Source organism: Bicyclus anynana, chromosome 16 (genome assembly GCF_947172395.1).
Source record: "Bicyclus anynana chromosome 16, ilBicAnyn1.1, whole genome shotgun sequence".
Taxonomy (NCBI): Eukaryota; Metazoa; Arthropoda; class Insecta; order Lepidoptera; family Nymphalidae; genus Bicyclus; species Bicyclus anynana.
Window position 1 is genome coordinate 11,032,273 of NC_069098.1, and position 14,210 is coordinate 11,046,482.

At 35.2% G+C, this 14,210-nt stretch overlaps 1 protein-coding gene across 4 annotated transcripts; it reads right to left on the reverse strand.

Moving 5' to 3' along the window:
* Positions 1–98: 98 nt before the first annotated feature.
* On the reverse strand, positions 99–13,485 carry LOC112054206 (mitochondrial ribonuclease P catalytic subunit). 4 transcript variants are annotated; one of them, XM_052886129.1, is made up of 6 exons: positions 13,222–13,422; positions 5,096–5,195; positions 3,629–4,424; positions 2,805–3,191; positions 1,443–1,638; positions 99–281 (listed from the first exon to the last, which is right to left on the reverse strand). In XM_052886129.1, exons 1-6 carry the CDS (start codon positions 13,243–13,245, stop codon positions 129–131), a joined length of 1,656 nt encoding a protein of 551 aa, XP_052742089.1. In that variant the 5' UTR covers positions 13,246–13,422; the 3' UTR covers positions 99–128. The 4 variants fall into 4 exon arrangements, with proteins under 4 accessions (XP_052742089.1, XP_023949668.2, XP_052742090.1 ...); XM_024093900.2 differs by lacking the exon at positions 5,096–5,195 and having other exon boundaries at positions 13,222–13,447; XM_052886130.1 differs by lacking the exon at positions 13,222–13,422 and having other exon boundaries at positions 4,827–5,184.
* Positions 13,486–14,210: the final 725 nt, after the last annotated feature.

Below are 14,210 nucleotides of genomic sequence, written 5' to 3' on the forward strand. Positions count from 1 at the left end.
TTAATTGCCATACCTACCTTAGGCAGTTTAGATGCCTAGAAACTCTAATCACATTTTTATTTGTGAAAATAATCTCGTAATTGTTATATTTTTATAAAACAAAATTGTATTGGTAATTAATTAATTAGTTAATTATTATTAATCTTTTGAGTAATACACAGCCAACTGCTGACGTCGGGTACACCGTCGTTCACATATTCTAGCGATGTATTTTCAGCTTCGTACGGAAGATGCCAGCCATTTGTGTGCTGTTGAGCGATTGGAGTGAACTTTAGGGGCTCCTGGAAAACAATATAGCATTTTGAATTAAATAGAATTAGACGTTACTTCATCATTATCAACGTTCGCTCTCTTCTGAGCACGAGTTTCCTCTCAGAATGAGTGGGTCAGAAGTCCACCACGCTGGCCCAATGCGGATTGGCAGACTTCACATACGTGAGATTTGAGAAAATTCTCAGGTATGCAGATTTAACTTCTTAAAATGCACACAACTGAAAAGTTTCGAACTTAGACAATCCGAAATTGGACGCAGAGGTCATATCCACTCACATCACGAGTCAGATAGACGTTACTTACGAGGCCCATAGTTAGTGACCAAATCTTGGAACCATAAGTCACCACTAGCAACACGCACTGTACAAAGACTTTTGTCTTCAGGCACTGAGGAATTTCAGACGAAAAGATATCGCGATGTTTCCCGAATGCTGCCCAGCCGAGTTGTATTCGGTGGTTCACCTCTTTCTCGAAATCAAAATTGCAGTCAAGAGCCAACATGTTTGTGAATTTAAAAAAATCACCTGTATATGCAGCAGGAAGCGATCCGGACACTATGTCCGTCTGTGGCCCGCTTAATATTGCCGCTGCGATGCGACAATATTGGTCAATATTGGCCTACAAATGACCCGCGAATGCCTCTTAGACTTAAGGATAAAATACACAAAACGGTTGTAAGACCTGTCATGCTGTATGAATCAGTATGTTGGGCGGTGAAAGGGACGGATAGTAACAAATGCATGTGAACGAAATGCGTATGTTGAGATGGATATGTGGTGTGACAAGAATAGATAAAATAAGGAATGAGTAGGTATATAAGAGGAAGTCTGAAGGTGGCACCAGTAACAGAAAAATTGAGGAGTAGAGGTTAGCTTGGTATGGACATGTAAATCGTAGGGAGGAAAGTCATATTACTAGAAAAATGTTAAATATGCAAGTGGAAGGACATAAGAGGAGAGGAAGGCCAAAGAAGAGATGGTTGGATTGTGCAAAAGAGGACATGTGTGTAAAAGGAGTGGATGATGAGTTGACGAGTAATAGAGACGAATTTAAAAGATTGACATATTTTTCCGACCCCAATCAAGTGGGATAAGAGTAAGGAAATGATGATTGGCCTACATAAGAGATCGCAGTCAAGGGTTAACTGTTATTGAATTCAAACAAGTCACCTGTATAATAGGTCTAAATCTGTTGGTGGAAGGGAAGACCATCCACTGGTGCTCCCACTGCCAACGCTGGAACAGTTGCCGCAGAGCGTCGGTCCGCAGCAGGAAGCGATGCCCGCGCAGCAAGTCTCGCGACACTATGTCCGTCTGTGGCCCGCTTAATATTGCCGCTGTTATGAAGTATGGGTCGTCTTGCGATCTGGAAACATAGAACAGAGGGCCTAGTGACAGTTTGATACTGTTACTGTCACGTAACGTAAACGCGAATTTCTAAGGTATTGAAACAGCGCAATCTAGTGGCATTACTGCACAATTGTTTCAATTTCATATAAATTTGCGCTTACGTCAACGTGATAGTAATAGTATGAAAATATTGAAAACTCCCACTAGGCACACTGCTATCTATATCTACTAATATTATAAATGCAGAAGTAAGTCTGCCTGTCTATGTGATACTTTTTCACGTCTAAATGGCTGAACCGATCAAGATGAATTTTATAATGGTACTTGTAAATGGGACCTTGGAGCAAAACACAGGGTACTTTTGGACCCTAAAATAAAAATAGAAGGGGGTGAAATAGGGGTTGAAAGTTTACATTGATTTCCACATCATCGATATAAGCTTCCAATTACACCCCCTTCTATTTATACTTTCGCATGTGTTATGTATAGTTCTATTACAAAGCTATAACTCAAACCATGAACAATTTATATTAGAAAAACTTCAACCCCTTTTTAACTTTTTGACGGCCTCCGTGGCGCAGTGGTATGCGCAGTGGATTTACAAAACGGAGGACCTGGGTGCGACCCCCGGCTGAGCAGATTGAGATTTTCCTAATTTCTCCAGGTCTGAAACTGAATTTTGCAAAATCTTGAATGACATTATTTTTAGTATTTTTTTTGTAGTACACATACCAATTTTTTCAAATGTAACGTGAAAAATGAATGACTTTCCATACAAACTTCTACCCCTGTTTCACCCTCTTGTGCTTGTGCAATTTTTGCGACTAAAAGTATTCTATAACCTTCTCCATATTAAGGTCTCAAATCATACCAAGTTTCATTTTAATTCATTTGGTAGTTTCAGCATGATGCCCGGTCAATCAAATCAGATTTAATACAGACAAAAAATAAAAAAATAATATTTTTAGCTCCAGTATATAATGCCCTAAAACTAAAAATTAGAAAATATCTATAATGTACAAAATTTGATAGTTTTATTATAGGTAGGTATAGATTTCATCTAGCCCTACTAGTAGTATGTGCAAGTCGAATCTTGGTATGCATATTGTCAGTCATATGCAATAATTTATGGTTCCTAGTTCACAGAAAAAAACAATAATAAATTATTTAAAAAATACTCACATATTTTCAGTAAAGAAATATTGTGTTTTCTTCATCAATTGTACTAAAGCTCCCCTTTTCCAATTCAACATGTGTTTTCTTCCTAGAAGCAATATCTTTTTCTTTTGTTGAAGAAAATGATTAACCACAGTGGTCAAGATTCTTATCCTTTCATCAGCACCACCTTTTCCAGCCGTATAGGCAACATTTAATGCATCCAAAACTATGTCGTATGGACCTGTATTTTCAACAAGGTCCATGAACTTTTTCAATTCCTCTGGTGATGTTTTAAGGAACAAATCTGATCCAACTATTAGTTTATCCTTAACATTCTGTTGCAATGTAGCGAATTCCTCTGCAGATAATCTCAGACAATCTAATGTTAAGTCACAATTCTTGCATTGGCCACTGTTGAAAAAAATTATTTTATTAATGCATAAAATACAATGTATGTATAATAGTCCTAGAGCATATTAATTCTGCTATACTGTAATAGTGGAGCTACATAGATTTATTAATATTTAATATTATTAAATATCAAAAATTAGGAAATACTACTCCTAAGAGGCATATAAGTGGTGGGAATTTCCAAAATACAAATCAGATATTTGATTAACACAGTCTAAGATTTACAGATTAATATATATATATTATATACCTACTGTCTATTTTTAGAGGTATTATAACTACAATACAAAGTATCTATTGTGTTTTCTAAATTTCTAAAATACTGTATTGGAAAAACGGCTAAAATAAAAGTAACATGATTTTGTTGAAATATCCTCCACTAGTTTCACACCAAGTTCATAACAAATTAACAACAATATTGGACCTATTTAGTTTACCTTTGTTTTCTTATCTCTGTAAACTGAACATTCCAATTGAGAGACTCGAATGATTCTTTCAATTTATTTGCAGTGGCTCGAGGGACAACAGTGCTGTTCTTGGATATATGTGTACACAACTCATTCAAATATTTCAATACAGTCTTTTTATCTTTGTACTTTCTGAAAATATATTTCATCCACTCATCATATGCACAATCTCGTAGTGATCTCCTGTTGTTCTCACTTATATCTATCATTTTCATAGCTTCAGCTTTCTTATTGTTTTTAAAAAGTGTTCCTATTAATGTACTGTATGCAGAATGTGTTGGTGTGCCAGTTAACTGTATATCATCTAATACTTTCTTACATTTTCTCCATTCATTAATTGCACACAGTGCGTGCAAAAGCCTTTCGCAAGTAGCATTGTCCAATACTTGGTATTTCTCATATAGATGGGTGTATGTTTTCAAAATAAAAGCTTTATCTTGCTCAGACAGGTCATACTCTTTGGCATATTCATAATAAAGATATAAAAGGCTGTTTATGGCACCTATTGATAACTCTTTATTAGACAATTGCAGATGATTAGCAAAGGATAGAGCAGCATTGAATTTTTTATTTGCAACCATTGTTTTTAACATAACAGCATCAATATTCTTCTCATTCAGGTTCCCTTGCTTACAGAGGACATTATTTTTAAAATTGGACCAGTTGGGCTCAGATTTGCTTGATTCTGTAGCTGATTTTATAAATTCAACCTGTTCTGAACTATTTGTGTTTGGTGTAGTTATGAGACGAGTAATAATGTTCAAGTCTGTGAAATAGCAAATTATTTTTAAAATAGTAAAATATATTTACTAGGTCTATGGACTCCCTCATAGGTCTATTTACTAGATATGCTCATCAAGTACCACCAGACTAAAAGAATGGGGATGATGACTAGGTTTGAATATATTGATTTTTATGATCCATTCGGGTAAATAAGGTCAATGTTAACTAATTTATACATAAAAAGCAAAGATTGTCTGGATATTTGCAAAATAAATAAAATTATAAAATTTCAAAATCTATTAATTTTTTTTATCGTAATTAGATGAAAATTCATACAGTTTTAGCTTCCTTCCATTAAATGTGACATTTTTCAATAAATGAACTATAAACATAAACGCACGAATAACAAAGATATTAGTAATTTTGTTTGAACGCCCATACAAACCTAATGATCAGCGAGCCAACGACGTCACTAAATCGTGCCATTTTGTATGGAGCGTTTTTCAGGGATCCGCGGCAGCGCCGCAAATCTGACCCTTTAAATCCCTGTAGCTCCGAAAGTAATGATACGCAGATACCCTGTTGCTTTTACAAAATTGCTTTGCTATTAGTATACTCTTAATGTATATACAATTTAAAAAACTTTCATCATCCCTATTGAACACTTGTCACAAGTCAACACATGCTTAGTAAACAAGCATTGTCACTACTCACTAGCAACTGTAAGGGGCGGCGGGAAGAAAGCTACTCGTTCAACAAGTTCACTAATACACCACTTTATTAACACGACTCTTGACATATAATCACGTAAAAACTGAAAAAATCTCTTTCATGAAGCCGTTTTATACCTTTCTAACGGAACAAATAACAAGCATCAAATAAGTCAAACATCAATCTCCTATTTATCGTGTTCTATATTAACATAATTACACTTGTGGGTTATGTTAATATACGTTTTTGAGTTACTTATTAATTTTAATTTTATCAATAAAATGATCTTCGGATATTTTTGAAACTAAGAATTACTCTTGTCATTATACGTTATGGTACGTATATTGACATCACTACAAGTACCCCAAATGTTGTTTGTAATATTTAATGTAGGATATCCGTTAATACAAATACTTTTACTTTACTTTTACATATACTTGGTCTAGATTCTACTATTATAATTTATTAATCTTATTATGTGCTATGCCTGGAACGTTTTTGGACAATAGCCACACCTATCTTGTGCCCTGCCCGATAACATATTCGGTCAATAGGCACATCTATTTTGCACCCTGCCCGATAACATATTTGATCAATAGGCACATCTATTTTGCACCCTGCCCGATAACATATTTGATCAATAGGCACATCTATTTTGCACCCTGCCCGATAATATATTCGGTCAATAGGCACATCTATTATGCACCCTGCCCGATAACATATTCGGTCAATAGGCACATCTATTTTGCACCCTGCCCGATAACATATTTGATCAATAGGCACATCTATTTTGCACCCTGCCCGATAACATATTTGATCAATAGGCACATCTATTTTGCACCCTGCCCGATAATATATTCGGTCAATAGGCACATCTATTATGCACCCTGCCCGATAACATATTCGGTCAATAGGCACATCTATTTTGCACCCTGCCCGATAACATATTTGATCAATAGGCACATCTATTTTGCACCCTGCCCGATAATATATTCGGTCAATAGGCACATTTATTTTGCACCCTGCCCGATAACATATTCGGTCAATAGGCACATCTATCTCATAATTATTATATTCATTAAAAATTCAAATTATTATCCATTAATAAACAAACAATAAAATTCCAAATCAAGGAATTAATAATTAAGGAATCCAATTCAAGGAATATGTAAATAACAAACAATGATAAATAATGACAATAATCCATATAATAATAATTCATTCATACAATAACATATGTTGAACAATCAATAATTTTAGTAACTCAAACTTTCTATTCTATTCTATTACTATTCACTATTTTCACTATCGCTAATGAGTGTACTAATCCATGGCTGTATCTGATCAACTGCCCATACATTGCAATATTTCTTCTTGCCTATATTTGAACCAGGTATACTAGATACTTCATATCTATCATTTCCTAATATTTTTGTTATTATATACGGACCTGAATAAACTGGCATTAATTTCCTGCTTTTCCCTTCATTAGAATTAATTTTCTTTTTAATTATTACTAAATCCCCTACTGAGTAATTTTTTGGATCTTTTCTATTTTTATCAAAACTTATTTACTTCTGATCAAATTTTGTCGATAGTCTGAATTTAACTACGAGTATCTTTAAATAATTCAACAAGCATATTTTCGTTATAATCCGTCAAAGAGCGACCAAACAAAACCTCCGACGGTGTTTTACCTATTCCTTTATTAATCGTATTATTTAAACCCCATTGTACTTTCCCCAGTACTTGGAGAAAATATCGGTAAGTGCATTTATAGTTAAACTACTCTTTAAACTTCGTACTGGCTTTAATATGCAAAATTTTGTGAAACCATCAACAAGTACTAATAAATAAAGATTTCCTTTTTTACTCTTAATGAAAGGTCCTAAATGGTCAATATGGACTGTGTGAAAAGGAATATCTATTTTAGTTATGGGATGTAAATAACCTTCCTTTTTCCCGGATACATCTTTACTTAAAGCGCAACGAATACAGCAGCGAATATATTTTGTGACAAATTTCTTCATTTTAGGGAACCAAAAATCCTTTTTTAACTTTGAAAGGGTTTTTTCTATAGAAAAATGTCCTATCTCATCATGATTCTTTTGGCATAGCTGCCACCTAGCGTCCTTAGGTACCACCTATTTTAATTCTTGTCCTTCTTTTCGAAATAGTTTATTATCTTTTACAACGTATTTTTTTTTTATGTCTGTAACATCACTACAATTATTATCTAGCAAAACATCGCGAATATGACATATTTTAGGATATGTTAATTGAAGACTTAATAACCAGTCTTCAGTTGACAATGATAATATTCGAGCAGGTGTACTCGGATTTTTACTAAGCGCGTCCACATGTCTCATTTTATTATTTGGTCTATAAACTACATCGCAGTCGAACTCCTGTAATGGGGATGATGACTAGGTTTGAATATATTGATTTTTATGATACATTCGGGTAAATAGGGTCAATGTTAACTAATTTATACATAAGAAGCAAAGATTGTCTGGATATTTGCAAAATAAATGAGATTATAAAATTTCAAAATCTATTAAAAATATTTTATCGTAATTAGATGAAAATTCATACAGTTTTAGCTTCCTTACATTAAATGTGACATTTTTTAATATATGAACTATAAGCATAAACGCACAAATGACAAAGATATTAGTAATTTTATTTGAACGCGCATACAAATCTAACGATCATTACATTGCCTATGACGTCATTAGTTCAAGCCATTTTGTATGGGGCGTTTTTCAGGGATCCGCGGCAGCGCCGCAAATCTGACTCTTTAAATCCCTGTAGCTCCGAAAGTAATGATCGCAGATACCCTGTTTCTTTTACAAAATTGCTTTACTATTAGTATACTCTTAATTTATATACAATTTAAAAAACTGTCATCATCTCTATTGCAACAACCAGCGTGCAACACGGGGCAAAAGGTCTCTCTTAATAAAAGTAGCTCTTAACGCATTACAATCTGTGACAATTGTGAACGTTAGCCCTAACAAATAGGTACGAAATATTTTTAAAGATTCGATGACAGCCAAAGTTTCGAGGTCGTAAGCGTGAAATTTTTGCTTATCTGGGGTAGTTTTTCGGCTAAAATAAGCCACGGGCTTAAAAGGAACAGATTCACTATCCTTTTGGAAAATAATTCCCGCAAGACCTAATTTACTAGTATCTGTATGTAACTCGGTTATATATTTGGGATTGTATAAAGCTAACACGGGTCGACCAATTAATCGATTCTTTAAACTTTCAAATGCTCGATTTTCTGCATCACCCCACCTCCATACATATTTTTTTTTGTTAAATTGGTTAACGGCTCTGCTATTATTGCAAAATCTTTAACAAATTTACGGAAGTAACTTGTTAAACCTATGAATTGTCTTACTTCGTGTACATTTATTGGGCAAGGAAAACAACGAACCGCTTTGATTTTAGCTTTACCTGGTGTAACACCTTCGGAGCTTATTTCATAACCCAGATACTCAATACTAGACAGGAAAAAATTACATTTCTTGACATTCAAAGTTAAATTAGCATTCTTTAATAAATTAAAAGTAGTCTCTAAGTTATGAATTCCGACCTCGAAATCTTTAGAAGCTATAATTAAATGATCCATATAGGCTAAAGCTGGCTTGGAAGAGTCACTATTTGATTTGACTTTTTTTGAATTTTGCTCAAGCTAATACTGTATTTTTCTTTAATTCAAGATATGTTGAAGGTGTGACCACTACAATAGAAACTTTACCGTCACTAACTTTATACATACCTTCCTGTATCCAATATATTAAGCCCAAATAACATCAATAACTGCTCGGTACACAAATCGTTGCATCTTTTATGCTTGAAATATAACATGGAATAAGCTGAGTTTTATCTACTTTACAGTCATCTCTAATAAGTAATTTGACTCAACAACTAGTTTCATGTTCGATTGTTGGTAATTCAGGCTGAATTTCACGGTTAATAAGTTCTAATGATTGATCAGTTTTTATTACTACTATTTGTGGAAGTTCTGTGAAGTTTTGGCCAATAAGGATAGGAACATGCAAATGTTCAGAAGTAATAACGTGCGCAATAATGGAAGCTTCTATCTCATCTATTTTTAAATTGAACCTAGTTTAACCAAGAGACTTTATTCTTAAATCACCTACACCTTTAATCACTGGATGGTCATCATTTTCTAAAATCAAATTATATTTAGCGAGTATATTTTCTCGAATTAAAGTACAATCACTCCCAAAATCTGTAAACCCCTCAAGATATTCATTATTATTATTATTTATAAAAACTTTTTGTAAAATTTATTATTTGAATTAGTATTGGATCCTATAGCCAAAGTACGCTTTTCAATATTGGGTTTTATATTTGGCTTAATTTCCTTTTTTGAATAGCAATCTTGAGTTTTATGACCTTTTCTTAAACATTTTTCGCAAGTAATTATTGACTGCGTGCACTGGCTAAAAACGTGACCAGCTTCTTTACAATTGTAACAAACAACTATCTTACACTTCCTAAAACTATGTCCTGTTTTGTTAAATTTACTACAAACAATTGAAGGTTTGTCAATTTGATGCGTAGGATTTATAGTACTAGTTTTGTAATTATGTTCCCGGCACATATCTTTTAAAAACCCTAACAAATCTTCGGGTCGACTAAACCTAGCAGAAGAAGCACTAGCTTTCAATGTGCTGTCATCTAGTCCGTAAATAATACAATCGACAGCTCTTTTTTCCGAAATGTCACAAGCAGTTAATAACACCATTTTATCATAATAATATTCGTCTAAAGAATCTCCTAATTTATAACGCTTGTCCAACATTTCTGACAACAGAGCACCGTAATTACTTTCTGAAGGAAAATCACGTTTGAGATATTCCTGCCACTCTGACCAAGTATGATTAATTGATTGTAAACCTTCATACCACTTTTTAGCATGACCTATTAATCGAGGAAGTGCAAAATGAGCTATTTGTTTATCCTCCCAACCATAAATACTAGCGCACTCATTAACTTTGGATAACCAAATTTCGATTGTATGACTTTTAATTGCTGGATCAAATTCAGGGATAATATTTTTATCATAATGTAACTTTTTAATGTGATCTGGTTTAAAATTGTTCATAGAAGTCATAAATTCTTTAACATTCACAACAACTGACTCGTCTTGTTGTTCTTCGATTTGGCTGGCTGGCTCGTAGTTGCTTCGTCGTTCGGTTAAGCGACTGCGACTTCGGCTGGGCTGTCGGCTGCAACTCCGGCTGGGACGCCGGCTGGGACGCCGGCTGGGACGCCGGCTGGGACGCCGGCTGGGACGCCGGCTGGGACGCCGGCTGGGACGCCGGCTGGGACGCCGGCTGGGACGCCGGGTCGGGCGCCGGCTCGGGCGCCGGCTCGGACTCCGGCTGGCACTCCGGCTGGGACGCCGGCTGGAATGCCGGCTGGGACGCCGGCTGAGCGACCGGCTGAGCGCCCGGCTACGACGCCGGCTGGGATGTCGGCTAATCGCCCGGTGGCGACGCCGGCTGTGACTCTTGCTAGGCTCCTGGCTACGACGACGGCTCGGACGCCGGCTCAGCGTCCGGCTACGACGCCGGCTGAGCGTCCGGCTACGACGCCGGCTGGGGTGCCGGCTAAGTGGCCGGCTGAGACGCCGGCTGCTACGCCGGCTGTGACTCCTGCTGAACGCCTGGCTGGGCTCCCGGATGGGTGAAGCTTTTTGCTCGCTTACGCACTGAGTTCTCGGTCCAGTTTGGTTCGGCTTGCCGAGTATAGGACTTCGCGAGCGTTGGTCTGAGGTTGTACGTGCCTCCATTTTTATAGCTAAAAATAGAAATGTTTGAGGGCAGAAAAAAAATTCATACTATACAGTATCCTTTCAGGTCATACTGAAGTTATTGATAACAATTATTAATTTAAGCATCCAATAGTTTTAAATACATATTATTATTTTTGAAGTTGTGGGTAAATATAAAAACAAATCTTTACAAGTTAGCCCTTGATTGAAAAGAACTTTACAACACTTCTGTTGTTTGTTAAAATACTAATAGAAATTCTAACGTAAATAGGTCACAAGTATAAAAAAAAAAGATTAAGTTGTTTTACAAATATAAATAATGGATGTTACCTGCGGTCAACTGCAGCGTTCAACACTCCCCGCTTCTGATGTAAGGGGCGGCGGAAAGAAAGAAACTCGTTCAACACATTCACTAGTACACCACTTTATTAACACGACTCTTGACATATAATCACATAAAAACTGAAAAAATCTATTCTATGGAGCCGTGTTTTTAAACCTTTCTAACGGAACAAATAACAAGCATCAAATAAGTCAAACATCAATCTTCTATTTATCATTAACATAATTACACTTGTGGATTATGTTAATATATGTTTTTAAGTAACTCGTTGAGCTATGTCGGTGACTTTGGTTCTTCTGCGTATCTCCTCATTTCTGATTCGAAACTCGGTTGCGAAGCTGAAGTGGCAATGGGCGGGGCACATAGTTCGAAGAGCCGATAGACGTTGGGGTCCCAAAGTGCTGGAATGGCGACCCCGCACTAGTAAGCGCAGTGTTGGTTGACCCTCAACCAGGTGGACTGACGACATCAAGCGAGTCGCAGGGATTCGCTGGATGCAGGTGGCTCAGTATCGTGATGTTTGGAAGTCCTTGCAAAAGGCCTATGTCCTGCAGTGGACGTCCATCGGCTGATATGATGATGATGATGATGATGATGATGATGATGATGTTTTTAAGTTATTTATTAATTTTAATTTTGTTAATAAAATGATCTTCAGATATTTTTTAAACTAAGAATTACTCTTGTCATTATATGTCATGGTACGTATATTGACATCACTACAAGTACACCAAATGTTGTTTGTAATATTTAATGTAGGATATCCGTTAATACAAATGCCTTCTTAATTAATTTTCTAACACAACTAATATTATTTTAGCTTCCCTCCTTATATAGAGACCTAGATCAATTATTGTATAGGACCTGCCTCTCTAGACTTTACTTTTCTGTGAAAGTATATATAATCCACAATCTAATGTCGTTATAAAAACTGTCTCTATAGAATTGATGTTATATAGTTCTAATTGTGTTTGTTAGTTAAAGAGCTCTGTAAAAATACCTTTTGTGTAGTTGAATGGTGTAAAAAACATGCAAAAACTATTAGTTTAGTATAAGATATATGATTTATTGAAAGATGACTGGCCAAGGTGGTCACGACCCTCAGTCGTGTGGGACTTATTGGAGAGAGAAATTTGGATTATCTGCTGTTGTTAATATGCAGAAAAGATCTACTACAGGTATTTAGGCAAGACAAACCGTTATACCCCGCTTCTCTGTACCACTGCTACAGCCGAGGATATACATAAACTTACAAAGCAAAGAATATGTTACTCTCTATGAGAGAAGAACTGTAACTTTATAGTAAACACCAACACCTTTCATTTATATGACTGACAGTTGCAGAGGTGTAATGGAACAATGAGCAACCTACATTAGTTTCTCAGCGACACTCCATGAGGCTATCGGCGACCTGGACGGCCTGCAAAGTTTCTGGGGCGACCTCGGCTAGATGGAGTGAATCCAGCCGTAACCTACACCGAACGAAACATGTGCAACGGCCAATCACATGGCCAAGTGCAGAAACAGCCCAGAAGGAAGAAGAACACTATACCAAAGAATATATGACTTATTGATATTGTAAACAGCTGTGAATTTTAATTTTAATTTTATAGAAATATGCAATTTATGTGTTTGTATTGTATAGTGATTATATTGTAATTTGTTTATCTGTTATATTGTTATATTGTAAGTCTGTACTTTGTATGCGTTTTGGCTTAGCTGTAAGCATACTAAGGATATATAATAAATAAATAATAATATTAATAATAATAATGACTCTACAGAGTTATTTAGTGAAGTGAAGTTGATGCTTTAGGAAAAAAGTTACTTCTTTAAGTAGCACCAGCCGTTACAGAAGTAGAGTTGAGATATAAATGCATGCGGAGCCGTCACATTATTGTTTGACTATTAACCAAAACATACACATTTCCAAAGACATATAATGACGAGCCGAGTCTATGAAAAACTTACAAGTTCTTTGAAAAACTCCTTCATATTGGTTAATTCCTCTAGGAACGCCTTTATACAGTAATAGAAAGTGTTTATGTATCATTTTACTAATTGCCGCACAGTTTGGCTCAGCGGCTTTAATTCATAAATATCAACAAATATTGATTAAATGACGAAGTATTAATATTATTAATAATTTTAGGTTATATTGACAAAAAAAGGAAATATTAAAAACAGATAACCCAAATTAAAAAAAAAACATAGACATAGACAACATATAACCTTCAGGGGCTTACTATGACATATTATGTAATCGTGCAATATCCGAGCAATTTCCAGGCAGTTCAAAAGCTGGCCTGCTTCTGAATTACTGAAACGCGTACCATGACATCGTAAAAGGTGAACGATAGTTGAACGCTTCATTTGTGGTCTGTGGTTGAACGATACTGTTTGTTTTGGTCTGCTGCAATGACATTGTCTTTTGTTATTTATGGTTATTTACTAACGTTCAAAAACTTCCTTATCATTCCATCTTTACCCTACTATTTTATTTAATAATTTATAAATTTATAATCGATTTTTCTGTGGTGTATGTAACTTTTATTTGATAATTTATTGCAATTTGTCATAATACTTATCTTACTATTCTAAAACCATAAGTTTTGAGTTTGAAATGAACTTCAAAGATAAAAACAGTTTTCAGACGACAGTCGATGTATTTGTAATTTTACCGCGATACTTGTTGTTTGAAGCATGCCATGGCAACTTAGAAGAATGTGAAATCTTTATGAAGCAGCGCCATCTACATCCTAGATTTAAGATTCCAGGATAGTAAATTCAATTACTTATGGTGTGTATGTATTATAATGTTTTTAGAGAATTAAAGAATTAATTAAATAAAAAAAGAGAATTAATTAAATTAAAAATTAAATTCCCTGTAAGTATGGAAAAAAACCAAAAAAAAAGAATTATTTATCCTTTTAATTTTGACGCGTAATAGGAAGAATGAG

Bases quoted from the DNA above. Each gene is read 5' to 3' on its own strand.
- LOC112054206 (XM_052886129.1), bottom strand. From the start codon at position 13,245: ATGAAGGAGTTTTTCAAAGAACTT. The intron at 5,196-13,221 runs GTAAGTTTTTCA...AGATTTTTTCAG, and splicing joins AGGAGTTTTTCAAAGAACTT to TTTTTACGTGATTATATGTC. The intron at 4,425-5,095 runs GTGAGTAGTGAC...GCTATTTCACAG, and splicing joins GCCGCCCCTTACAGTTGCTA to ACTTGAACATTATTACTCGT.